Source organism: Ursus arctos, unplaced genomic scaffold, assembly GCF_023065955.2.
Source record: "Ursus arctos isolate Adak ecotype North America unplaced genomic scaffold, UrsArc2.0 scaffold_13, whole genome shotgun sequence".
Classification (NCBI taxonomy): domain Eukaryota; kingdom Metazoa; phylum Chordata; class Mammalia; order Carnivora; family Ursidae; genus Ursus; species Ursus arctos.
The window spans coordinates 41,716,318-41,743,936 of record NW_026622797.1 but is presented as its reverse complement, the minus strand read 5'-3'; the positions used below and the strand labels follow the sequence as shown (position 1 = coordinate 41,743,936).

The window sequence follows — 27,619 nt, the reverse complement described above, 5'->3', positions numbered from 1 at the left end:
CAATATGAACTAGCCCCACAGAATCTGAGAGTAGAAGGTTGGAGGGATCGTTCACCCCAGGATTTTAAACTTGGGGTTCCTAGGTTCTAGGTGGGCTCCAAAGGTACTGTTAGCTTTTGGAAATTGTGTAAAAAGAAAGGCGTACTCAGGAATGTGCATTTTATGAGAAGAGGGCCATGTTTCATCAGAATTTCAAAGTGGCCTATAAACCTGTAGAGGTTCACAAAACAACAGTAGCCTAACTACAGTTTACAAATAATCCTGGGGTGGAAATGATTGCTCTCAGGACACCCAGAGTAGCTGTAAAATACCTGGAACCAGGCCTCCTGATAACCACCTAACTCAGTGTATTATTGTGCCCATATCATTCTTCTCAGAGGGTAAGTAGGAAAAAAAAAAAAAGTGTTGAATGTGTACAGTGTTTTCGTAAGCAGGTCTTATTTCAGGTAGCAGAGTAGTTTCTAGGTCAGAATACCATCTATAAATACAAAGTCCAAAGATACGGAAGGTTATTATAGGTGATCTACATGAGCCAAATAAAAAAATCATGGACTTCCGAACAAAAACACCATACTGCCTCCAGGCCTAGCACAGGCCCACTCTGCTTTAAGGCCCTGCAGTGTATGCTACGATCTTCAAGGTGACAGAGAAAATCACAGGACCTAAAGGGAAAAACGGATCCTGAGATACCACATCATATAATAGAGAACTACCTCAAGTTAATGTGGCCTAGTTGTGTGGTCTCTCCCTGTCTCACTGCTCAACGACACCCCTGCCCCAAACCCAAACACACACACACACGCGCACACACACACACACACTTATGCACAGGTACAGGGTGATTTCAAGGTATACATAGTAACATACAAATGAAAACAAAGCATGACATTTAACTGATTTATTAACCAAATAAGTAATTTCATGATTATTTAAGATTATTTTAGGAAAGAAAGTCACCAAAATAAATAATCAAGAATAAATGTGCATTAATCCTGCCAAACCACCCTGTACATCCTCTTGGTATTTCTAAACCAAGAAAGCTGTTTAATTTGGGCCTATGTATCAATGCGTGTATAAATGTCTAAGTACATATTCTATTTCTACCACTTACATACAGTATGATATTAGGCAAATTACTTAATTTCTCTGCAGCACAAGTTCCTTATTAGTTTCCATTAGTAAAATGGCGATAACAACAGTATTGACCTTATTGGGTTAGTGTGGGATTGAATGTGGTAATACATGCAGAGAGCCTAGAACAAAGCTTCATATTTTATGAAGATAAAATAGCTATCATTATCATCATCATCATCACCACGACAAAGAGGTACATAAGCAATTAATACTTATGGGAAAGAAGGCGTTAAAAAGGAAGCTTGAGATAAAACTGTTTAGTGACAAAATGTTCAAGCTATCATGAAAATTAAAACTACTCCCTGGAAAAATACCTAGGTCTACTAGAAGCAAAATTCCCATGACTTGGCTTAACAGGGTTCTCCACCCAAATGCATGAGAAGGTTGGGTTGATCTGGGTCAGCAAGGCAGTTCCCTTCCCCCCTCTACAACTGTGAGTGGGGCAGCCCAGGTGTTCCCTCCGTCTGTCACACCAGCTCCTTGCGTGGGAGATCTTAATAGTCCAAGATTCTAGTTCTGCAATAGCTCTGCTAGCAGCTTAACTGAAGTAAGTGCTCTTAGGAATTGGATGCTATGGGAGTGAAATGCTTTCATGACCATTTTAAAGATAATGGGAAGTTCTTGGCATCTACAGAGAAATAAAATGCAACATCACCATGAGATAGTGAAAACCTCAAATCATGTTTGACTTGGATGATTCTGTTAGGGTCATGCTATCCTATGACAGGGACCCATCTAAGGCCAAGGAACACTGGAAAACGTATAGCTTCCAACACAAGGACAGATGCCAAGACTGCTGATGGTATCGGTTACTGACATCATGTAAGAAATCATCCATACAGTTAAACTACAATATTGCATATTCCAACTTCAAAAATATGTTGTTAAAATGAAGAGTTTTACCTTTTTATATTCAGCAATGCCCAAGGTATTCCAGAGGGAGTATGAAATGCAGGTAGCAATTTTACCCCGAGTTCCACTGCTTTCTTTCGAAATATCTGAAAAGTTAAACAGTTATGTAAGCTACTGTTGTAAGCAAAACAAAAACTGTTATACTACCATCTCATGTTTAGCACTTTTCTACTTTAAAATTTTCTTTATACGAAAAAATTAAAGTTTCTCAAATTAACAGAATTACCTAGCAAAGCAAGAATGGTCTAGGGGCCATCATGCTGTGGGGAATTCATTACCAATCTTGGTTGCACAATTAGAATCATGTTGGGAGATCTGAATAATGCTGCTGTCTGGGTTGCACTCCTGAGATTCTAAATTCTATGGGTTGGGGCTTCCAGACTAGAATTTTTTAAAGCACCAGAGGTGATGTCAGGTGATTCCAAAATGCAAGCCAAGAGGAGAACCACTGCTGTTGGGGGTAAGTCCTGGATTGAAAATTGGGAGAACTGGTCCTGTTCCAGCTTCACTTATTTACTAGGGCTCAGAGAAAGGAGAAGTTTTAAAAAGACATATTATTACAAGTAACCTATATGTCCCCTCAGCTGTTTGCGGTTTTAACTTCCTCTGATGTTAAATGTAGGTGAAATGGAAGATACAAAGTTAAATTATGTACAAATTATGCCCAGAATGTATAAGGAAGATAACATATGCACATAAATATCTAGAATGTAGATAAAATGAGAGCTGGCAATAAAATCATCTGGGAGCTCAGATGAGCTGGAAGGCCGCGCATTTGGGTGAGGACTACGTGCAGCACGTAAGGGGCTAGTGATACTAGAGATTGGAGTGGGAAGTGGAGACGGCATTCCTGAAGGCATCAGTGTAAACACAGACACAGGCAAGAGGGGGCAGGTAGGAGAAATGGAGCAGGTCAGCTTGCCTAACCAAAAAAGGGAGGAAAACTGGTATCAAGGTCAGACATGTACAACACGGGCCTGAATCATGGAGGGTCATAAAAATACATGGCTAAGAATTTTACTCTGTTAAAATGTGAAAAGATGGAAAGTTTTTAAGTAGCCAGTTCACTTGAGCAGATTGTGCTTCAGGAAGAGTAATTAGATGACATCCATTCACAGTCCCCTTGAAGGAAGACCTGCGACAGCTTTCCCTGCGACACCTGAGGCAGCAAGCAGTGTGCCTTGCCCCTTCTCCTTCTACTGTAGGACTGAGTGTGGTGGGCTGAGAACTCAACTATTTCCACTTGCCTCTTCCTTAAACAATGGAGATGTGAGAAAGGCTGGGGAAACCCTGAAAAGCATGGAAAATGGAAACAAAGTCCTCTCCCAGCCAGTGGGAAAGCATTCTTTAAAGCCACTATCAAAGAAGTCTTGTGTAGCTTTTCCAGAGGGAAGGGTTTCAGTCCATTAACTCCTTCTAAGCCCTGAACTTCCCCACAGACAAATCCAGGCACTTGGGCTCTCAGACTGAATACACTCCGGTAATGTCAATGTTGATGCTATTTCTGAAACCCTACTCTTTTTGCATTCTCTCATCTATTAATGAAAATTAAGAAAGTAATGAGTTTTCATGTAAATTTTTGGTTGACAGTTTAGATAAATTAACATTCCTGGTATACAAATAAGGATACAAACATTTATAGTATAGAGAAAGCACTAGAAAACAGAGGTACCATTTTTCCCATTTTCTTTAAACTGGACAATTTTCCCATTTCAACAACTGTATATGAAAGGAGAAAGAAAAAATAGACCAAAAGATATATTCTTCCCTTTCTCTGCCTTACCCTAGAGAATTCCAAGTTCTCTTCTACTGAAAGGGACTATCCAATCACTGCCCAGCCATCTGTTGACTTCCTAGTTTCCACTTTTTAAACTGTTAATTAATTAACTCCTTTTCAAGAAACTTACATAAGATGGAAGTGAAATGATGCAATTAAAATACCATCGTGGATATTATAACCATATGGCGTGGGAGGTTAGGGATGCAGGCTTTGAAAACACAATGCCTGTGTTTGAATGTCAGTTCCAACTTTTTCAAATTGGGTAATCTTGGACAAATCACTTAACCCTCTGTGCTAAGCTTCCTCATCTATAGAGTGGGGATAACGATAGCATTTGCTATTTTAAAGGTTGTGGAGAGGAATGCATTTTTATATATTGAAAGACCTTAGGACATATAGCAATCATACTAAAAGGTTAGTTGTATCATTATGGGGATAATGATAATGCTTTTTCCCTATTCCCATATTTACTGCCTGAAATTCTTGTCTTGGCTTTTATCCCACTGCTATTTTGTTACCTTCTACTCAGGTTGTGTGTGTGTGTGTGTACTGTGACTCCATTACACATACTCTTATCATAAGCATTCATTCTCAAGAGCTAAGTCCTCAGTTCTCATCACCTGTTTGCATTTCTTAATTCAACTTTCCATGTTAGCTCTAGTTCTGTACTTGTGTGCTCACAAGTGTCTTGTTGTCATCTGAAACTTAACATGTCCAAGATGAAATAATCCCTTAATATTCCAGGCAAACTTCCCCATTTCCATCACTGATACTGTTCGGCCAGTCCCTGGGGCTTGAGAGAGCAGGCATTTTGACTACTGATTTATCACTCTTCAGTTATCAAGTATCAATGTTCATTTCCCCCAAAAGTCTCATGTACAGCTCATTCCCTTTCCATGATATGAGCACAGTTCTCATTTTCATCACCGGGTACAACAAAATGGCCTAATAAAAAAAAAAAAAAAAAAAAGAAGGTCCTCCTCCTACCTAGTCTCCCATTCTCCAGGATTTTCCCTCCTGCCTCTATTGATCTCTATCTATATTACCAATTTTCTCTTTTTATCATACAATTTTCTTGTTCAAGAAGCAATAATGATTCCCCCTTGTCTAAAACATCAGGTTAAAACTGATATGCTGACTTTCCATGACTTCTATCATCTTCCATTCTCTCAAAGACCACTCTGGGTACAGCTTGATCCATTATGGTCTCAAGCACTCATTCAAGTTCAGTCCATTTTAGTTATCATTTTTTTAAAAAAATGATTTCCCTCCCAGCCTTATTCAGATATAATTGACATGTAACATTGTGTACGACATGATGATTTGATTCATGTATACACCGTGAAATGATTACCACAGTAAGCTGAGCTCACATCTCTTTTTGCATAATTACTTTTTTTTGGTGGTGCCGCCTTAGTATGCTTACTTACATAGTTCTCTCACCCCGAAACACCCTTTACTGCCTCCTGCTGGCCAATCCAAATTCACCCATTCCTCAAGGCTCAGGCCAAGTCCCAGGTCCAGGCCAAGACCTTTGCCTTCTGTGAACTCCTACACTGACAACTGGCATCACACAACGCAGCATTTGGTTACAGAAAGCAAGATCCCGGTCTCTATATGCTTCCTTGTGTGACTCTCTTGTACATCCAAGTAATTTTCTTTTCTTTCCAAAAGTAGAGAAAAAAACTTCCATTTCTCCTTCATTGCTTATTTATATGTATCCAACCCAGATTAGGCCTTTTTTTTTTTTCCAGGTCAGGCCATTTTGTATTTAAATTTATTGCTATCACCACAGTATTCCTATGAGTAGTGTATGGGAGAATATTTACATTCTCAGTTAATACGTGGGAAACAGCGACCCTTCCATCTTGAGGTTCCCTAGTCTGCCTTTGATGGTTCCCTAGCTCTCTGCATGACTAGTTCATTCTTAGCTTCAGGAATCTGCTTCCACGTTCCCTTTCATGAGAGGTCTTTCATAACAACCCCATGTAAAGTTAGCCATTCTCATTTACTGTTCATCGTGTCGTCTTGTTTATTTCTGTTCCACTATTTATCACATCCCTAAATAACTTATTGTTTATTGTTTGACAACCCCACTAGATGTAAGCTTCCCGAGGGCATGGGCTGTCTTCTCTGTTCCTGTATATGTCTATCTAGTATCCAGGAAAGTAGCTGGTACTCATCAAACATTCATTTAATAAATGAATGAATAATCCAATATTAATAAATATACTTGGGGCACTGTAATGAGAAACCACTGAATATTCTAGTGCTCGCAAAGTACTCCATCCTATTCTATTAGTTTCTGTTGTTGGCAAATAATTAATTACATCAAATATTATGGAGTCTCAACCTTGGGCACAATTACAAAATAGTTTTGGGTGAAACCATTAATTAACATGTTGATGCTTTAAATGAAATAATATGTGAGCCTGAGTCAATCCCAGTTCTTAATGTTTGATTTGTTATCTCCTTCTGAGATATAAAGAGAGGTTACTTGGAAGAGGAATCCAGATTCTCAAAGAGAACATCTTTCTACCTAAAATGGTGAGTATGTAATAAAATTCCAAACTAGCTTGTAAAGTTAATATTGTTAAAAGAATGAAGAAGAAATGTCACAAATCACTCTAAAGAACAGTTAAGTTTTAACTAGCACATCCTGAACAGTGTGCTGAAAGGCAAACGATCACAGGAAGCATACTTAAATGGTACCTGGGTGCTCCTTCAAATGCGGCAGGAAAGCTGGGGTAGCCCTGGACCCAGCTAGCACCTGGATAATAGCACTGACTCTGCTTTGGTTTTAATGCGGGGCCTGGGTGCGTCACCAGGGTAACTTTTCTGGTTCTCGGTTTCCCCAACAAAATGGGAGATGGGGGCTGTTAATTTCTATTTTTGATTTATAGAAAAACTAGTACTCAGAAGTCACAGAGCTAGTACTAAAATGAGACTGGCAAAAAAACCCAAAACCATTATCATGTTTATAAAGATAGAAAGTGTTAATTTGCCACCAAATTCTTAGCCAGTCTTGGTTTCCAGGGTTTACTGGTACTTCTATTTGGTGGGGAGGATTTTAAAAGAGAGCAAGAAGAAAAATGGCAGTTAATAAAATGCAATCCATGCTGATAATAGAAGATATTTTCTTTTTTAAAAAAATGATCATTTAAATTAAATAGTTTTTTTTGTGCAACTCGCACCAATCAGTTTGAGATGGGCAGACATCTTAGGACCCAAAAGGAATCTTCAAAAAGATCCTGCATCATAGAGATTCTGATTATATCCATAGAAAAAAACAAAACTAATACAATTTGATGAAAGGATGGTAGAATATGATGACATAGCTTCTAAAATAATCTTTCAAGCATGAAGCTAACAAACAGGTTTACGTAAAATAACTTTTATGGTCTCCAGTTAAGAATTTCAAAATAACTGCACCAAAACTGTATCTTTTCATTACATTTAAGGAACATCATCGCAGTCTTATTGCTGTTTTTGATCAATGTTTAAAAAACTTCAGATTTTAGAATCTATCAAATAAAAACATTTCTCTTTTTATTTTACCCTCACAGATAGGATTAGACAATGCTGTAAACAAGATGTATGGCTTTTTTTGCCTTTCTAGTTTGCAGATCCCTGAAGAACTGTACAGGACTATTTACATGCCAGAGCAAAGAATAAGGAAAGAGGGAAGGAGTAAGAACAGAAGGCTTCGGCTCTGGAAAGATCCTGTTTCAGTTCAGACATGTTTCAGTTTGAACCACACAATCAATATCAAAGCCTTTCTTCAAATGCTTATGCTGAAAACTTCACTGTTAAAAGATCAAACACTAATTCCCCATTAGTGTAAGCAGCGTTTACCTATTACTCATTTTCGCTACATAAAGCTTTCAGCACAAGACGCCACAGATATGATAAATATCTTTGGCTGAAAATAACTGAAATAACCTATATATCGTTAGCTGAGTTGATTAACCACATTATATGGGCCAGATTTAATCATTCAAACAATAAGTACTTATTGAGCTACTCTGGCTTTTTTATTTAGAGCAGAACTGCTAAAGGTTTAAATATTCAAATAAGGATATATAAAAATAGTTAATCCAGCAGAAATTTAGAGCTGGAGGGGAAATCAGGGGTCATCGAGTTCCATAATCTTGGTATACAGATGAAACTGAGGTTCACAGAGGCCCTATTCCCCTAATTAAATGCTCTGATGTGGGATCGTTCCATACTAGCTGTGGCCACGGGAATGCCAGCTTCATGCCACCCCAGACACAAGTAATTCTTCTGATCCAGACAGACTGTCCCCTGTGAATATCTCGTATGTATGTGTGTACACATCTTTCCCTGCCTTTTTCTAATCTTTGCATTCTCTCTGTAATTCATTAAAACCTAAACTGGGTTTTTTCTAAATAATGAGAATTATTTGTTGTATTTGTCAAATTGCATTATGAACTGCATTTTTTGGATTTCTAAATTAATGAATGCTTTTGTCAATTGTTTTGGTTTTCTTCTCTATGATTCAGTATGATTCAATTTTTAGTATTTAGGCAATTAGATGAAGAGAGTGCTCTTCATTTTCCTGAAAAATTGAAGCATTAAAATCTCCCCAACTGGACCATTCAAAATACAAAGGACATGCACGTTCACCTGCAAGTAACCATGAGTCACAGTGAAGAAGAATCAATGTTACTGTGCCTTCAACTGGATTTTCTAATGTATGAAAGCACACAGTTTAAGCGAAATAAAAAAAAAAAAAAACCTTGCAGTAAGAATAAATTAAAAACTAGATATAGAACTCACTAGCAAATAGGCATTTTGACCTAGCTAGCTTTTTAAAAATATTTATTCTCATGAAAAAATTAACAGTGAATTTTTTTTAAAGTTTGCTTTTATAGTGTCCCCTAGTCAAAATGAATAAATGTTGATAAATGAATTAATAAAATTGCATCTTGGTACTGATTTTTTCCTGAGGGCTCCAATTTCATTCCCTAGGTTCTTGATTTTTTCCTGAAGGCTCCAATTTCATTACCTAGCTCCTGAATAGGGAAGATATTATAAAATTAAGAGAGCCAGATGAAAAATGGGAGAAATCTTAGGTAGAATTTTAGGCTGTTGTTTAAGGTTGACATTAGCAGCATTCATGTTGGGAGAAACCACTGCCGTCTACTCCTGGATTTGGTCCTCCGTTTTCCTGGAGCATAAGCCAGAGTTTAAGTGGCCTGGTAACAGGCACGCTGAACAGGCAATCAGGACACCTGGGCTTTAGCTCAGGGTCTGCTACTTTTCAGTTCTATCACAATGAAGATGGGTCATTTCACTTCTCCAATTTTCTGTTATGTACAATGTGGGCAGTAGAGAAAACACTTTTCTGAGGTACTTTTCTGTTCCATAGGATCTGGTTTCAAGACTTAAGAAGCACTTATTACATGTTTCCCAATGTGGTAAGGGCTATAAGAGAGACACACACTAGGAAAAAAAAAAAAATCCTTTGATCTCAAGGAGCTTACAACGAGGAAGGCAAGCCAGGCATATAAAACTACATAAACATAAAATATACACCATAAAACAGTAATGTGAACCAACATATAAGTAGAGGCTAAATTGAGTGACACAGGCTGTAACTATAGGAATAAAACAAAGCAAGAGATGGAATTAGATCCTGGGGGTGAGGTGAGATTGGAGAAGTGGCCCTTATGTGGGTGCAGGTGGGTGTTTATTTGGGGGCAGGTATGTACCTGTTTGTGCACACCCTGCATTAACATGGTGGAGGCCAGGAGATAAAGCAGAAGGGGAGAGGAAGGAGCCTGACAGACAGCAGGGTCTAGGAAATGGTAAGAAAGAACAGATGAAATAAGACAAGTTCATTAATCTTAAATATCAGGGACAGAAGTTGAAGGGTTAGTTAAAAGAATACATCTTTGGGTCAAGGAAGCCCCAACACTTACCACCTTAGTGGTAGGTCTGCCTCCCATTTACAACAAGTGTAAGAATTTCTGAATCAGGGTCCTGAGGAATGGGGCAGGGAGAAAGGCAGCAGTACTCACTGGTTATGGAAATTTTCAGAGTTGTAAGGGGCAAAGATACATAAATGACAACACCAAGAAACATTATACTGGCTGTGTGAAAGAGGAAAGATCCTGAGAAATAATTAGGGTCCTTTAAAAAACTGTTTCTCAAGAAGAAAGTGTATTTGTTGTACAGATAAATGGTGCAGTATGGTGGCTGGAGAAAGTAAATAGTATGATGATAAAAAGTTATAGGTCCCTCTTCTAACATACATTCAACATGGAAGTTCTAACAGCTCTTGCACTTAGAATTATCCTTAGGTGTACCACACATCGTGTTACCTTAGATATCTAACTTCTAAAACATCAATGAACAATAAATAACAGCATAATAGTCTCAGCCATTATACAGTGCTCAGAGATGGGCTGTTGAGCTGCTCATTCTATCTCAATTTAGGTTTAAAAAATGGGCAATTCGCCTACATGAGTTTTTGAAAATATTTAATACTAGTTAAGTGTGCCACGTAGTGCGTGAACACACATTTCACATCAAAAAGAAAACACTTTTTTTAAAAAAAAAATAGTGCTTACTAAAGAGACAGGATATTATAAAAACATCTACCTTATCTGGCTATGAATTCTAATAGAATTTGTGGAACCCATAAAGGTTGCTGATATGAGCTATCATAGTGTTAAAACAGGGACTGTTCTGTTTACTATTACATTTGCAGGTAAACATCACAAATCTTTTAAAATATACAACATCCTGGCTTGGTAACCTTTGCCCAATAGAAAGGTAAGAAGAAAATGACAGCTTCATCTATCCAAGTATATTGTGATTCTTTGGCATTTTTGAGTTATAAGACATTCTATGGTAGGGATTTTTCCAGATACCGAATCTCACCTCTAAAGCACATCAAAATATTTATAGTTTAACCTTTTTATTTGTATTGGCTTTAAAAACATGTTGATCTGTTCTTTTGATTTAGTGAAACGTAGAGGGATCCCGTCTTGCTGCCTCAGCATCTGCATCCATGCAGACACTGGGTTGGGACTAAGAGATCTAGTTCCACGTCATCTGCTGACAGAGCTGTAAGATCTTGAGCCCTCACTTAACCCACTCTGGGCCTCAGTTTCTAAATATGTGAGCAGGGAATCATTTTCCCAAATCACAAGATGATTAAATGTGATTAAATGCACACGTGCTTTTTAAAGAGCAATAATAGTTACCATCATCATTGTTCATTGCTATAAGTTACTGGTTCCCTCAGGAATAATTGAAGGATATTAGCCTTTTTTGTACATACACTAAATGGTCCAAAAACTGCTGAGCTTTTATGTCTGCTTTCTGTAGTCATACTGTTTCCTTCTGTTATCAGCTATCAGTTCATTAAAGTGAAGACTTCTCAATGTTGTAGTATATTTGCTCTCCTTCTAAATTGCTGACTAATTATCTAAGCATTTGTCTGTACCAGAGCCTGAGGATAAGTCAAATGGCTCTTCTGTGTTTACCTTATGGTGAAGGGCATGAGCTTCAGGAAATGTGCCCTTTTTGTCTTAGGTGACTGAATTTGAACTATTAACTCTATAGGTGTGAAAAAGCAGTGGATTAGTACATTACTTAGCAGTCATAGTTTGCAAATTTGCAAAGTGAACTAAATACTTACATCTAAATAGGTTTTGTTTGCTTTTTTTAAAAAATGCAAAATGTAAGCTACTCTGTTTTCCTTCTAAGCAAATGTAAACCCATCTGGTTCTACATCTAATCCCATTAATCTGGTGGTTTTGATTTCTGCATAACCCTCCTTTATCATACAAAGGACACCCCTAGATTGCCTTTGGGCATAGAATTCATAATTAACTATGTCAGCTGATGGATGAACAATTTAAGTTATCAAATGGTGATGTTGCTGAACAAAAAATGTGGCAGCAGTGCTATTTTTATTTTACGTTTGTGCCTCCCTAAGCAAGTTGATTTAACTTCTTAGCCTCAGCTGCCTCATCTGCAAAATGGAGAGCTATACCTTTGCACTTGAGAACTCAGAAGTTCCTTCTCGTTCCCCATTCTTTGTACCTAACACCACAATTAAATTTTTAATTTTTCTTATTTATGATACAATGAACATATTCTCATTATTGAAAAATCATAGACAAAACAGACAAAAAAGAGTCCCATTAATCCTATCCACCTAGATATTATTGTTAACATCTTAAGTATCTATCCTTCTAAATGGTATTATTTTTGGAAAATGGCATTATTCCATATATAATATTTTGTAATGTGTTAAATCCATCCGCAGCAACTTAATCTACATCAAACACAACATTCTATATCAGAGGTCAGCAAACATTTTCTGTAAAGGTTCAGATAGTAAGTGCCAGCTACATACTCTCTCTCTCATGGGTGTTGATTTTTTTCTTTTCTAATCCTTTAAAATGTAAAAAAACAATTCTTAGCTCTGGTGGTGAAAAGCAGGTCTCAGGATGAATTTGGCCAGAGTGCTGTCTTTTGCTGATCCCTGTTTGATATAAATATATACATTTCTGTAACATCTTCTTTAAAAAAGCTACATGGTATCCCAGTGTGTACATATGCCAGAACTTAGCCAGACTCCTATTCTTTGACATTTAGGTTTCCATTGTCTTGATAGAAACAGTAGTGGAATGAACATCTTTGTACAAACTTATTCGTATACATGACTTACTTCCTCAGGGTCAATATTTGAAAGCAGAATTTCTGCTCAGAAGGTATTCACTCATTCAATCACTCACTAACTAGAGATATAAAATTAGAGCGGCCATAGACAGATGTAAATGAATGGGTGTGTCTGTAGTCTGCTACCTCTGTATTATGCTATCTTTACTGAGGGCACCTTGAATGTTTTTCATGTACAGTAAGAGGTTTTAAAATATTCTCATATATCCTATTACATGACAGTGCTACATGTTTTAATAGACCCGTGTTATATTCTTACACGACCATAAATAATTCAATGCCTGTATTAATAACAATCATCATCAGAACATCAAAATGTTACACAATTCAATACTCTCCTGTTACAAGAGCTTAAAAGATATCAAACTGAAATAATCTGGGCGGCACTTCCTCTTCGAAATACAAACATATAATAACTAACAGGAAACATAATTTATCTTGTCCATTGGCCACTTTTGCACTATCAAATGCTATTTAAAGCTATTACACGCACACACACATACACACACTTCGACGTAGTTGAAACTTTCTAAATTATAAACTTTCAGAAAGCAACCTCTTCTATAATTCTGACCTTTAAAAAATGTCAATTCATTTATTCAACAAATATTTATTGAGTGCCTATGTAGTACATGCCAAGTTGCACAAGGCACTTGGAATACATAAGAAATGAGACAGCTGTGGTCAATGACTCATAACAACACTTGTTTTTGCAGTGTAACTCTGGAACAATGTCCACAGAGCAGAGTCCTAGTTGATGATACACAGGAAAGGATCAAGTAATGACTTCCATTTCTTCTCCAAAAAGAAATTGAAGAAGAAAATAATATTGTTGGGAGTACTGCACAAGATAGTAGACAAATCCTTCTCACAAGCCTATTAAAATCAGTAAAAGTATTAGCGATATGTAGAAAGACAACTGTATAAAACTATAGAGAAAGTTATCATTTAGGTGTCTTTACAGATCTTAAATCCAGCTTTAGCCAAAGCAGACTTTCCCCAGTATGATCTGTGTATGTATGGCATATATATGTCTTTTCTTCTGTGGCTGGTCAACATCTGGAGGGTTATCATTCAGATGGGAATCATCCTTAGTAGAAAGGAACTGATTAGACCTGTTCAGAAGAGCTAGCTCTAATAGAAAGATTGAGATAGTAACACCTTGTGTTTAAAAAATAAAACTCACAAGGAAAGACAAGTACTATGTGATATTATATGTGGAATCTGTAATGGCTGAACTCATAAAAACAGCAGAATGGTGGTTGGCCTGGGGGCTAAGGGGGAAAAGGGGTGTGGAAAATGGGGAGATGTTGGTCAAAGGATACATACATGCTTCCAGTTATAAGATGAATAAGTTCTGGTTATCTAATGCACAGCACGGTGATTGTAGTTAACAACGGTACATTATATACTTGAAAGCTGCTAAAAGAGTAGATCTCAAATGTTCTCCTCATAAAAAAGAAATGGTAACTATATGAGGTGATGAAGGTGCCAACTAATGCTTCTGTGGTACTCATTTCACAATACATAAGTGCATCAAGTCATCATGTCATAAATCTTACTCACACAATGTCGTATATCGATCACATCTCAATAAAGCTGGGTGGGGGGAGGCGGAAAGACTCAAAGTTCTGAGGTAAAGCATGGTGGAGAAAACATGGCGTTCAAGGATAAAAGAGGAGTAAAACAGAAGGGACAGAAGATGCCTTGCGGTCTTAAGTCCAGTCTAAGGGCCAGGCAGCTGATCCACAGAATCAAGGTGAAAAAGAAATAACGTCAAGCTCTTCTAATATAAAACAAGGAGCGATGCACTAGATAAAAACTTGAGATGAATGCTGAAAATTTCATCTGCTAACAAAACAGAGTGTGAGTGGAGTACTTTAACTTTGGCCCTAATTTTGGTCACCACAAGGCAGTACTGTTAAAGATAAATGACTGACACCCATGGGAAATGGCAACTATCTTTTTTTTTTTTTTAGGGGTTGTAATAGAAAAATAAAAACAAAAATTCTGGCAAATTCCGACATGGATCTTGGACTTTGAAGGAAGTAAGATTTCAAAAGACTTTAAAAATCTTCATTAAATATTAATGACAGAAATTTGTGTCACATATTCTTCTGGGATTATGAGAGGGCTCTTCTATTTGCTTTATTTAACTAAAGTCTTCCTTCATAGAAATGAAACCCCAAATAAAAAGCTCCACTTGATGCAATGTTTGTTAGATTTTAGGAAAGGAGCTTCATCAGAATTCCCGAAAGAGGAAATGTTTCCCTCAATATATTTGATGTAGTAAATTAGGACAGGGTTTCCTAAACAATGGTGACAGCCAAACCTGGATGTCTATTTTCTTAGCTCTTTTCTTTTTCTTTCTTTCTTTTTTTTTTTAAGGAATCCTATTGATTGTGAGGTTTCATGGTATGAGGTCAGTGGTTCTCAAAGTGTGGATGGATAACAGGCTGGCAGCATCAGCTTCACCTGGGGACTTGCAGGAAGTGCAAATGATCAGACTCCCACCCAGAACTACAGAATCAGAAACCCTGAGAGGGGGGCCCGTAAATCTGTATTTACTAAGACCTCCTGCGGCTCTGGATATACGCTAGTTTGAGGTAATTCAATAAGAATGAGAAATAAATTGATTGGAAACAATACTTTCATCCAAATATTTATAGAACACCACAGGTATTACACGGTTTCTGCAGTGAACCAAGTGAAAAATCTTTAATAATCTTTAAGTTTAGCAAATTGCACAAGAGGTATTAAGCCACGTGACCCTGAATTCACAGTTTAACAGCCAGCTCTCATTTGCTGTTCGCCTGATATTTAAGAGCAAATGGGACAGCCAATTCCTAAATGAATGGCAGTCATCACTGCATAATTTCAGTCTTATGTGCCTGCCGCTGTGGTTTAGGAGCTTATTTTACTGTTAGTCATGTCTCTAAGTCACTTAATAGCATTAGAATGGAAAGATATGGTCAAATTTATGAGGCTGAGAACAAACCCCCCTGGAATACTTTATACCACATTGAGAATCTAATTACTGGTTCACAACACAGCATTTATTAGCTTTTTCTCCCTTCACACAGACTCTGCTGCAAATCAGCACACAATAGTATTCAGTTTTGAAGGGACATTTATATGTAAAGTAGCTCTTGTATCTATTTGTGGTAGTTCAGAGGTAAAATAACCCTGTTTTAGCATAGGACTAATCATACAAGGTTAAAAACATAAAAGAACCACAATTATCTTCAACAGTGAGAGCTATGCCAACGTTATAGATCAGGAATAATGTAATTGAGAAACATTTGTAAAATGAGGCATGTCTTGTATTAATGGTGGGAAGAAGATTTATGTACAACTTCCTTAAGATATATTTTGGGCTTCTTTTCATTAAAGTTTTTAACAAGGAAATCAGGAAAGAAGTGGAAACTAGTGGATATTTGTAAATATTTCTCAACGTCTAGATCCCTCAGGAAACTTGGAAAATTTAAATATGTAAACCTTAAAAAAGTTTCCTGAGGCCTTTCCAAACTCTTTGTATAGGATAAACTTCATTTATCAATGACTGATTTGAATCCAAAACTGGGGGTGGGGGGTGGTGGTAAGATCAATATATTGGTTTCGTGCTGGTTGAATACATTTTTACACTTAAAAAATCATAATAAAGACTTTCCACTAGGGAATGCATTTTTTTTTAAATAATCACACAACTGATTACAATCACAGACCATATACATTTCAGTAAAGTGCATTGCAAGTCAAATATCTTGAGGAAGCTTTTTCTACCTGTGAGTTTCCTTCTTCCTTTCCCCTCCCTCCTTTCTTTTCTTTCCTTCTTTGCTTTCTTGCCTTCCTACCTAAACATCTTCCTCTTTTATAGGTCTTGCAATAATATACATTAATACTTTGAACTGATAAAATGTCAAGATACAAAGAATATGAAGAGATTTCACTCCAAGTTATCTCTAACATGCTAACTATATTAAAAGTGAATACTCATACATAAACCATAAAATCTGAACAACATCCTCTGTTTATACTACTGTCCACATTAGGATGATGACCTCTGTGAAAACATAATCATTTAGTGAGAACGCCCAAGTTCAGGGATGCCAGCAGCGAGGATGTTTAAGTAGGCTTGCAGCCATATAACTTCCCAAAGACTGAACCACATAAATGATATTGGCCAAGTAGTAAGAGCTGATGCTTATACAGCATTCAATATATTCCAGCGACTCTTCTGCATGTCTACATCTAAGTCACTTAATCCTTTAAACAAGCTTCTGAGGTAGGATAGGTTATCATCCTTCATTATGTTCACACAAAGCCAGAAAAAGGTAGAGCTGTGATCTCAATGACCAAATCTGGCGCTAGAGTCCACGGTCTTGACCATAATTACCCCATGCTTCCGAAACCAAGTTTTGGTACAACTCTCAGCAAAAGTAACGTGTTATGAGAATGAACTAATGAAAAGATTGCTTAGTGTTCTCTATACAATATATGTTAATCACAGTACATACTACTAAGTAGACAGTCGCTTATGACTTACAAATTTACTATCACACGTAAAAATGGTAAATAAAAAATTGTTTTAGGTTATTTGGGTGATTTGTTTTATAAAGTAAAAAGATGAATGCGGTTTATCAAAATACCTCTTCGGCACTTGAAGACATGTAGTATATATATATATATATACACTTTATATTTCAATTCTACTTGTTTTATGATTGAAATATAATCTACAATTTGTATGTGTCAAGCTAACTCAAATATATTGAACATTCTTTTAGAGAGAGAAAGAGAAAGAGACAAAATAGATTCGAAGATTCAAAATTGATTCTACCGATCTTGACTATCCTTCTGGGCAATCTTTTTTGTTATTAATTTGTTTAAAAACTTACTTAAGGAAACCTGGGTGGCTCACTTGGTTGGGCGACTGCCTTCAGCTCAGGTCATGATCCTGGAGTCCTGAGACTGAGTCCCGCATGGGGCTCCCTGCTTGGCAGGGAGTCTGCTTCTCCCTCTGACCCTCCCCCCTCTCATGCTCTCTCTCTCTCCCTCTCATTCTCTCTCAAATAAATAAATAAAATCTTTTTTAAAAAACCCTGAAATTCTAAAAACACAGAGATACAGACACCCCCACACACATACAAAATGTATACAGCCTTTACATACCTCTTTATTTTTTACAAAATAAAAAATAACGTTTTTTATTTTAGCCAAAATAAAGAGGTATTTTGATAAACCACATTCATCTTTTTACTTTACAAAAAGAATCACCCATATTAATATCATAAGACACACATCCTAGTAATTACCATCCAGGTCAAGAGACAGGATTTTGCCAGCCCCACAAGAGGCTCTCTGTATGTTCCAACTCAGTCACAGCTCCTTCCTTCTCTCCAAAAGTAACCACATCCTGGTACTTATTCTTTCTATTTCTTTATCATCCAAGTGTTCATCCTTAGACTTAGAAAAAACTACAACTTTTAAGCCTCTTTTATTTTTATTTATTTTTAAAGATTTACTTATTTTTTAGAGAGAGAGTGCATGCACGTGTGCACCAGAGCGAACATGATGGGGATGGTGCAGAGGGAGAGGGAGAGAGAGAACCCCTAAGCCGACTCTCCGACTCTCCGCTGAGCGTGGATGCAGGGCTTGATCCCAGGACCCAGGATCATGACCTGAGCTGAAATCCAGAGCTGGCGGCCCAACCGACAGAGCCACCCAGGTGTCCCTTAAACCTTTTAAACCGTAGACTCTCCCTCTCCCCTCTTCTTTTCCTTCTAATTTATCTAGACACATTTCGGTTATTTGAACAATAGGAACCACATTATGCACATGCACGTGTAGTGTAGTTCAACACATTCTTTTCTCTGTATTTTTGACAAATTGGAAGCTGGACCCAGAGACTTGGTCCCTTTGGCAAGACTCAGGTAATATACTCTTTTATCAGGAGGTGCAAATGTGGTTTGCTCTCCTTTTGAGAAATTAGCAACTGTTGATGATCATGGCCTAGATCCATTAATTCCTCAGGGGCTGTAAAAATGGGTGATTTTCTACTTTGATCGTTTTACTTTCATTTATTAACAGAAATAATTTTATTAAGAGATGCTTTGCTTATCTACTACTTGGTTACCAGTGATATAGCTCGTACAGAAAGGGCAAGATACATGCTTTCTTTTCCTTTATCAATTTTCAGGGTCATAAATTGCCCCCGTCATTGTTTTGAAGGTGGTCAACTGTTTTTGCTTTTTAATATCATTATGACCTTATTCATTTAAACATACTGAATGAGTTTTAATCTCTTACATTTCTAATTTTTACTAAAACAAAATTCTCATATTTGCTGGTGGAAGCCTCTTTAAGTTGGCTCTTGAGTCCTTTTGACATTATTGTAGTTGTTTTTGTTATCTGCTTTAATGAGAGGTTTCAAACTAGTCTTGCACATTTTCTATTTTAGCCATTTCTACAAGAAGCCCTGATTAGTAAGAAATAGGAATTTAAGACCCAGTCTGGGTGCTCATGACCACTGAATCCATCATTGTTTCTAGGCTTCCTCAGGCCTAAAAAAATGTGTGTTATGCAGGTACACATACCCATATAAATGCATATTTATGTATTTTAAGATGAAATATAAGTTCATACTAATATTTCCAATTAAAAATCAGAACCACAATGTTTTTCTTTTTAACACTTTTATCATATAATTTGCCTGTTAAAGTGTATGTTTCAGTGGTTTTAGTATAGTCACACTAAATTGATTCACCACAATAAATTTTAGAACATTTTTATCACCCCTAATAAAGAAACACCATATCCATCAGCAGTCACTCCCCATTTCCCCCCAACCTCTTCAGGCCTAGACAACCTCTAATCTACTTTCTGTCTCTACAGATTTGCCTATTTAGGACATTTCATAAAAATGGAATCATACTATGTGGTATTTTGGTTAACTCAAGCTCATTCTACAGTGGAGTCACCAGGAAGGGCTCCTGGAAACATCATTCTCTAATTTCTTGTATGCTGATAATAGTTTGCCTGTGTCCTCTGCACCTGAAAGTCAGTTTTACAAAATATAAAATCCTTCTTTCTCATTCTTGCTATAGCTGCCAGAAGTCCCCTTGAATTTGTCATTAAAATGGGATATCTGTTTATAATGGGAAGCAATCAGCATTTGAATTTTGGGTAAGGAAGGAGTTGAGACTGTAACTATTGCATAAATCAGGGCATATTCCTCATTGCCTCTGTGTCTACAGCAGTTCACTGTTTTCTTTGTAGTGCTTCCCTGCTTTTTAGCATTTCTTTTCCACATAACACAAGGTTTTTCCAGGGCATGAAGATGCCCAACTTTCCTACTTCTTTTTCATTCCCAAGGATTTACGTATTCAGACTGCCTAAGCATTGTATAACAAAAAGCTTAAATATATTATACCAGAAGTAGTCATTGTGTTTACACTGGAAAAGGAGTTAAGAAGATCTGAGATATGCGGAGAAAACTTCCACCACACCCCTTGTCCAATTCACAACATCCTGTAAACTTAAAAATCAACGTATCATAGTTCTAGAACACTGGATTTGAGAGGATGCTTAAAAGACATTACACATTTATTTTAAATCAATGAAAAAACCTGAAAGTGATAAAAGGGCTTGCTCAAGGTAAAGTCAATATCCAAACAGGATTTCAGATTCTAAAAACAATGTTCTTTCCACTCCTGAAGAGCTGCCTCTTAAGTTTATTCGATGGACGACTCCAGTACAATGAGTATTTCAAGTAGCCCATTTACAAATTGTTTATCTAAAGGCTCAAAACCTGACAATTTCCCTTACAAATACAATTTTAAGTAGTGAGAGGCTCAGGATCACTACAGAAAAGTCTACTCCCATTACAGGATCTCAGACAAGTAAAGAGCCCGCAGCTAGAAGGAAAAGCAGAGTGTTCAGGTGAGGAGAGAATCAAGTGAAAAAAGACACTGTTGGCTTTTTATCACATCTAAAGATACCCCAAATATTTTTTAAAAATTTTATTTCAAAAATATAGAAATTTCCAATACTTATATGCCCGTAACTAAGCTCTATCGATTCGTATCATATAGTCCTATAATCACAATTGTTTTGGATTTTAAAAAATAAAGCAAAAGAGTTCAAGTTTAAAAAATATGGTTGCAAATTACCTTGGGTTTCCATCATAAAATGAATCTACATTTTGATTTGAGAAGCCTCAGAGTGTCTGGTAGACTGTATGCTCCCCTCTTTATAATCACCTCCTTTATCTCTCAGACAAGGTTTTCTTTTTTCCCTGGCTCATTACTGAACAGCCTTTCTCTTTCTTCTTCCTCAAACAAGCATGCATAGCTTTTGAAGTTTCTTAAGGGATATTTACTGCTGTAACAACAGGAGAAAGGCTCTCTGCTATGTCTTCCCTAATACCTTCTTTCAATTAGATCCTGTAGAGAAAAACAAAGTCGCAGATTGTGCCAAGTGCCTCAGTGTTTCCAGATTTCTATGTTAGTAATGAACATAAACTTTATTAATGAATCTATACACTTAACAAAAATAATTCTACTCTTTCGCCTTGTAAATGGTTGATGATGGAAAATGCAGAGATTTCCCATTCACATGTATTTTTTTAGAATATGGAATAATCTACACACTATTTTGTATCACATATTAAGTTGATTTGTGTGTGTGTGTGTGTGTGTGTGTGTGTGTGTAACAAAAAAGTCTTGTTACTATAATTAGCCCTTGTCTTTTTATACTGCTTTGCTAACTCAAAAGACTAGGGAGTTGGATCTGAGACCGTGCATGAGTTTATAACCAATCTGTTTACTTAAGCTTTGTGTCACCTCTATCTCTGTGTGAAATGAGGATATTAACATCAAATAGATGTTGTTGTAAATAAACCACCACCTGAAATGGAAATCTATAAATTGACTATAAAGAGGGAAATTCAATTATCACTGAGTCAAGTCATTTTCTTTATGAAACAGATGTCAGAGAGGGAAAAAGGTGACTTTCAAGACTCTACAGGCTGGATTCTTATAAGAAAAGTTAAAAAATTTAAATCTAAAGAGAGGTAGAACAACTGAATCCTGAGTAAGTTTAGAGGCAAAAATTTGGTAATGATTTTATTTCCCCAAGTCTACTGCAATATTTAATATTTTTCTGATCATAAGATTATTACTAACTAGTTCATTATCAAAAATCTGATTAAGTATAGAAAAACAAAAGGGCAGAGGAAAGATGATATACCAGTCAGAAGTAAATATTATTTATATTTAAGAAGTTTCTTATGTAATTATTATCTGTTCTCCATAGCTGAAATCGTATCATACATGAAATTTCGTATTTTGCTTTGGTATCAATAATTGTCCATGCCATTAAATAAACAAACAAGAATAAATTTTAATGGCTGCACAGTAATGCAATCGTGTGGGCATTTCACGATCTGTTCCATCATTCTCTTACTATTGGATATTTGAGATGTCTCCTATTTAATGAGCACATAAAATATATCCATTAACTGTTTCGACATAATAAGATTATATTTTGGATTATTTCCTTTGGCTAGATTCCCCAATGTAGAATAACTGAAGCTAAATAAATATCTTTATTAAGGATCTTCTTATATGCATATACTTGATAGCTTTTCAGAGCAATTATATAAATGACATTCCCTTCAGCAAAGTCCGAGTGAATTTTTGCCCTACTCTCCCCAAACTGGGTATTAACATAGTTTTTAGTTTTTGTTAATTTGATAGCAAAAAGGGGAGGTGGCAGGGGAGTTGAAGCATTGGTATTTTACTCTGAGTACTTATAGAGTAAATTATTATTCTGCATCTGTCTGAACATGGAGGAAAAGCACTGAAGTCAAACTAGTGGAAAGCGCAATGCCAGGCACTTGTGAAATGAGATTGGCAACACTTGAAAGTGTGAGAATTGCTCATTTATCTGCATACTAATTAAATTCTACTGTTTGAGGTGGCATCTTAAAATTCCACAATGGATGGACCCCCAGGAAAAACTCTTAGCGGAATGTCAGGTCACTGGATGGAATCTCAGTTAAATGGTAAGGGTCCCAGTTTTGAGTCTTGTCTTTTGATAATAGTTAACAGAATTAAAGGAAAACATTCTATTAAATGCTGGTTCACTGCAAATCTTTAATGATTATGATAAGTAGATATTTTAATCATTTTTTTGCAGTTACTTTTATGACATATGACAATAAATCTGAGTTTTCCTTCCTCTCTTTGTTTGGTGAATACAACTGAAAAAAGCAAATCGGAACCAGGATTCCAGATTTTTATTCATAGTCGGGAAAAATTTATTGAAGTGCTGTCAATATATGGTAGATTTATGAGCTATTTTTAAATCCTTTTTGGAATTCTCTAATTACATAAAAGCATTTCAACTGTATTGGTAAATCTTCACAATTTATGTCTATTAATAAAGCCAAAATATTTTAGTTTCATTTGAAATGATAAGGTATTACCTTTCTTTTTCCTATTTACCAGAAAATATGATTCCAAAATTGAAAATACGATTCCTTTTTTAAAATTATGTATCTCTACATTACTCAGTGCTCTCAAACACTGCCATTCTCAATACATGCCTTACTTATAAAGAAAAAAGTTGAACGTGTAACTTTATCATTACAGGGTCACACTGAAATATAGATATAAATTCTATCAACATTTTGAACTGTATCTGATACCAATTCAGAGTAAAAGGAGAGATTGATGCTAAAATCACACCGATTTTTTTATAGATTACAAGGTTTTTGCTTCATGTAGTCACTGGACAATGAGAAGCGTTTTATTCTACTGATGAAGAAGGTGAGGGAATGAAAACACGGAGAAAGAAAATACGAATGCAACTAAAGAACTACTTGGAAAAAAATTCAAGAACTTTGTCTCTGGTTTAGGAAAATGACATGAATGCAGTGAATAAATCATTTCAAACACAACTTGAATAAAAAACTATCATAATCTCACAAGTGTTATGAATGTATCACACAATTTGGTTTTCATGCCTTAATTGTTTTTTGTTGTTCAGGAAGTGAAAGATTTCATAGGTTATAGAAGATTGCTGCTGGCTCACTGTATGAAGTTTAGATGTTGAAAGGATGAGCAAGTGAACAAGAAAAAAAGACTGTGGTACGAACCCTGGTAACTCTGGTTTTGGGAATACCATGTGAGCAGGGTCACGAAGCAGACAGAGCAAGGTCTAATCCCAATTCTGTCACCTCCTGTATGACTCAGGAATCAGGTGCTCAGAACTTCAGTGTGTCTACAACATGGAGATTACACAATTTCTCCAGTACTGATATTGGCACATGATAAACCCTCGGAAAACAGTCTTATTACTGCCATTATCATCACCACCGCCGTCCTCCTCCTTTACTTCATCCCAAAGTTAAGAGAAATATCTATCATGAACTCAATTCTCAAGTTCCTCTAGAATGCTGTTTTCTCCTCTGGAATGCTCTCTTCTCCAAATCTTCCATGGTTATTACTTAAGTCCTGGCTCCAATTCAACCCGAAGTGGACCTCATCTTCCTACCCCTCTCTCATCACTTTTTTATCCCACAATTGTCTTGGATTTTCTTCACAGCACTTATTACTATCTGAAATCATCCTGTCAACTAATTCATCATATTATCTCACTTGCATGTACATTTCATGGGAGCTGGAATTTTGTTGAATTTGCTCATCACTTGAATCCTCCAGAGACAAGAACATGGCCTGGCACATAATAGATGCTCAAAATAATCATATATGGCACATAATATTTGTTGAATAAAGATGTGAATCATAAGTGACTAAATGTGTTAATAGCAGTGTGCCTGATGAGACGACAGAGCCTTAATGTCCACTATAACCCAGTTAAACTCTGGGTTAGTATTCTTCTACGCCTAGTCACAGAAAGTGTTAGATAGCAGAAAATAAACATAAATGCTACAGTTGTGATCTGTATTAGCAGTTAAGCCTAAATTGAATAATGGGTGTACCTTCTAGTTGACCAGAGGAAGACTGTGAGAGAAGACTAAAGTCAGAAGACCTATTTAATAATTACATACCATGTTAGCCATAAGAATTAAGACACAGAAGTTAACAGTGATTTATAAATTAGAACTGTGGCTATTATGATATCAAGAACTTAAAAAAATCTATTAAGATAAGATTAAACAAGTAAATGCCTCGACCACACGGAATTTAAGAGAAAAACGTGACAATCTATTTTGCTTCTCTGGTCTAACCCTGAACTTCTAACTAATGGCAAGCATGAAAAACAGAACAAAAGTGTTTAGAATAATGAGCTGTGAAAAAATTCCTTTATTCTATGTCTATACCATTAAAGGTCTTGGATTTCCTCATTTTGCAGGACCCTGGAATTAATCGCTATTCATACTGCTTTAGAGGAATTGGATACCTCAAATTAAAATAAAGATCAATTATTAAGTTAAAAACAAACATTACCTTCAAGCCTTACATTTATTTTATCATCAGTGTAAAAGAATTTTCAGTTGTTACAAGATAAGCTGTTTGCTTTCAAATGTACAATTAATGATAGCATATTCAGATATATCAGCAGATCTCTCTTAGAGGCACTTCATAACATAATGGAAATGGATTCAGTTACTACAATGGTTAACCTTACGATTTGTCAGCATTTCTAAACTGTTTTAAAGAAAAAACTTTAAAAAATACATAACTTATAAATCTACATCCTAAAAAGGTAACACAAGAAAGCTTTGTAAATGAAATCTTTGGAGGATTTAAGGAAGGCACCTGCTACAAACTGAATGTTTGTGTCCCCCCAAAATTCATTTGTTAAGTCCTATACCCAATGTGATGGTATTTAGAAGTAGGGACTTGGGAGATGATTAGGTTGTGAGGATGGAGCCCTCATGAATGGGATTAGTGACCTTATAAAAGAGACCCCAAGAGTTCTTTCACCCCTTCTGTCATATGAGGACATGGAGAAGATGGCCCCCCAAGAAACTGAAAATTTGTTTTCACCAGACAGTAAATCTTCTAGAACCTTGATTTGGACTTCCCAGCCGCCAGAACTTGGAGAAAAAAATGTTTGTTGTTTGTAAGCCATCTGTCTCCTGTATTCTGTGGTGGCGGCCCAAATGGACTAGGATAATAGCTAAATACCAAACCATAACAATCTTGCCAAAGCAAATTTTTGTAAATAAAATAGTTTCATACACTAGGTAAGATATAATTTTTAAAGAAAATCCAAAATAAATTCACCTCACCATAATCAAATTTACTGCATTTATCATAGATAAAATTTCATCTAGTTACAGTTTAAAGAAACAGCTCTGCATAGGTATATTGATGCATTAAATCCAACTAATTAGCTAATACCTGTTGTTTATATATCTACTAAACTGTAGATATAGATTACTGCCAACTGTAATCATCTGTCCTAACTTCTCAAGACTCTAGAGTCATGAATGTTTGTCCAACAATCTTGTACTTAAATTTCATACTCTGCGAACACTTCCCTCTTTTTTGTTTAAACAGCGAACTTTGTTCAGTACATATTTTCACATACATTTATGAATAGAATGTAAACAGTGTTTATACCTTATCAAATTTAAAAATAAGTTCACTGATGCTTGGCAGTTTTCTTTAAAAGACCGATTTTTACATTGTATTTTTTCAATTAAAATGTATTACACAGTTAGCCATGCAGAAAGATTCTGGCAAATCCCACCTTAACCGCTTAGTCTCATGATGTTTTCCTGGATCATGACATCACTCAAAACTCCCTCACTGTTAAAATCTCTTATTCACACGTCCCACTGTACAGCCTTTACTTCCAGAGCTTCCAGCCACCTATAAATTTCTGCTACTGCTCCTGTGCTACTTTAACTAAACTTCGGGCAATTTAACCAGTCCCTTTTCTACCCATCACTCACCAGCTGTTCTTCATACTGCCTTATACCCATTTTGGACATTGTAGTCTAAGATTTCAATAAGATTTTTGCCAATACCCCCAAACCTATGCGTTTTTTTTTGGTCTCTGTCACATCTGGCTAGCAAAACCCAACTAAAACCAACCACCTACCTTCTCCACACTGGCATATGAACTGCTGAGCAACAGACACCTGGGAGGACTGATGCCACCATGAATTCATGGTCACCAACCTAGACACTGTCCAGAAATTCTACCATGTTTCTTTAGTCAATCATCTCTAGAATGACGATTCTATATTACACACACTCATCTCAATGTCTGTTTTCTCTCTGAGTCTAGGCAGGTGTCCTTGTCTTCTATTTATTCATATAGCAAACAGGGGCCATCAGATGATAATTATCTCACACCTCCACCACCAAATCTACCAAGTCACTGATGTGTGCCAATTTTCTCTTCCACTCTCATTCTGCAATGGAGAAAGGACCCCTCCTGAGGCCATCTGTCCTCTGAATCCCATCTTCCTCCACCTTCTTAAGGACCTTCTCCTCTTCAATCAAAACCAATGTTAATTCTGTGCTATTACTCTATCAAAAGTATTCTTGGTAAAGTCACCTATGACCTCTGTATTACAATGTCCTGAAGATATTTTTCACTCCTTAAAACAACTTGCCCTAGCAGAAACCTCTGACACAGCTGAATACTTCTTCATTTTTCAAAACACTATTTTCTTTTGGCTAATCACATTCTACTGGTTTTCCTCCTACCTCTGGGACCACCACATCTCCGTCTCTTTTTCTAGTCCCCTCATCTCACAAAGTATGGAATATGCTCCCAGCAACCACATTCCCTTCTATTCCTTCAGTTGTCATTTAGCTGTCGATGACTCATGAGTTCAGACTAGAGCCTACAACATCTATCGTGTATGTTTGACATCCTTAATCTCTAGCTGTTACTTGGTATCTTGAAGCTAGAATGCCTGAGTTTGAAGCCAACTCTGCCACTTTGCATGCCTTTGGGCAAGTTACTTAATAACCTGCTCTGTTTGTTCCTCTATAAAATGAGGATAAAAATACCTATTCTTATTTTATAGGGTTGTTGTGAAATCTAAATGAATTAATATTTGTCAGTGGAGACTGTCTT

The 27,619-nt window shown here is 36.5% G+C and overlaps 1 protein-coding gene across 3 annotated transcripts in view; it reads right to left on the bottom strand.

The window, feature by feature from the left end:
• Positions 1 to 27,619, bottom strand: part of MAN1A1 (mannosidase alpha class 1A member 1) — a 162,839-nt gene that overhangs the window by 66,545 nt on the left and 68,675 nt on the right. For all 3 annotated transcript variants that reach the window (XM_057311113.1, XM_044386280.3, XM_026504714.4), the window contains exon 6: positions 2,038 to 2,132. In XM_057311113.1, the coding sequence (XP_057167096.1) occupies positions 2,038 to 2,132 (95 nt within the window). The remainder of the gene's footprint in view (positions 1 to 2,037; positions 2,133 to 27,619) is intronic.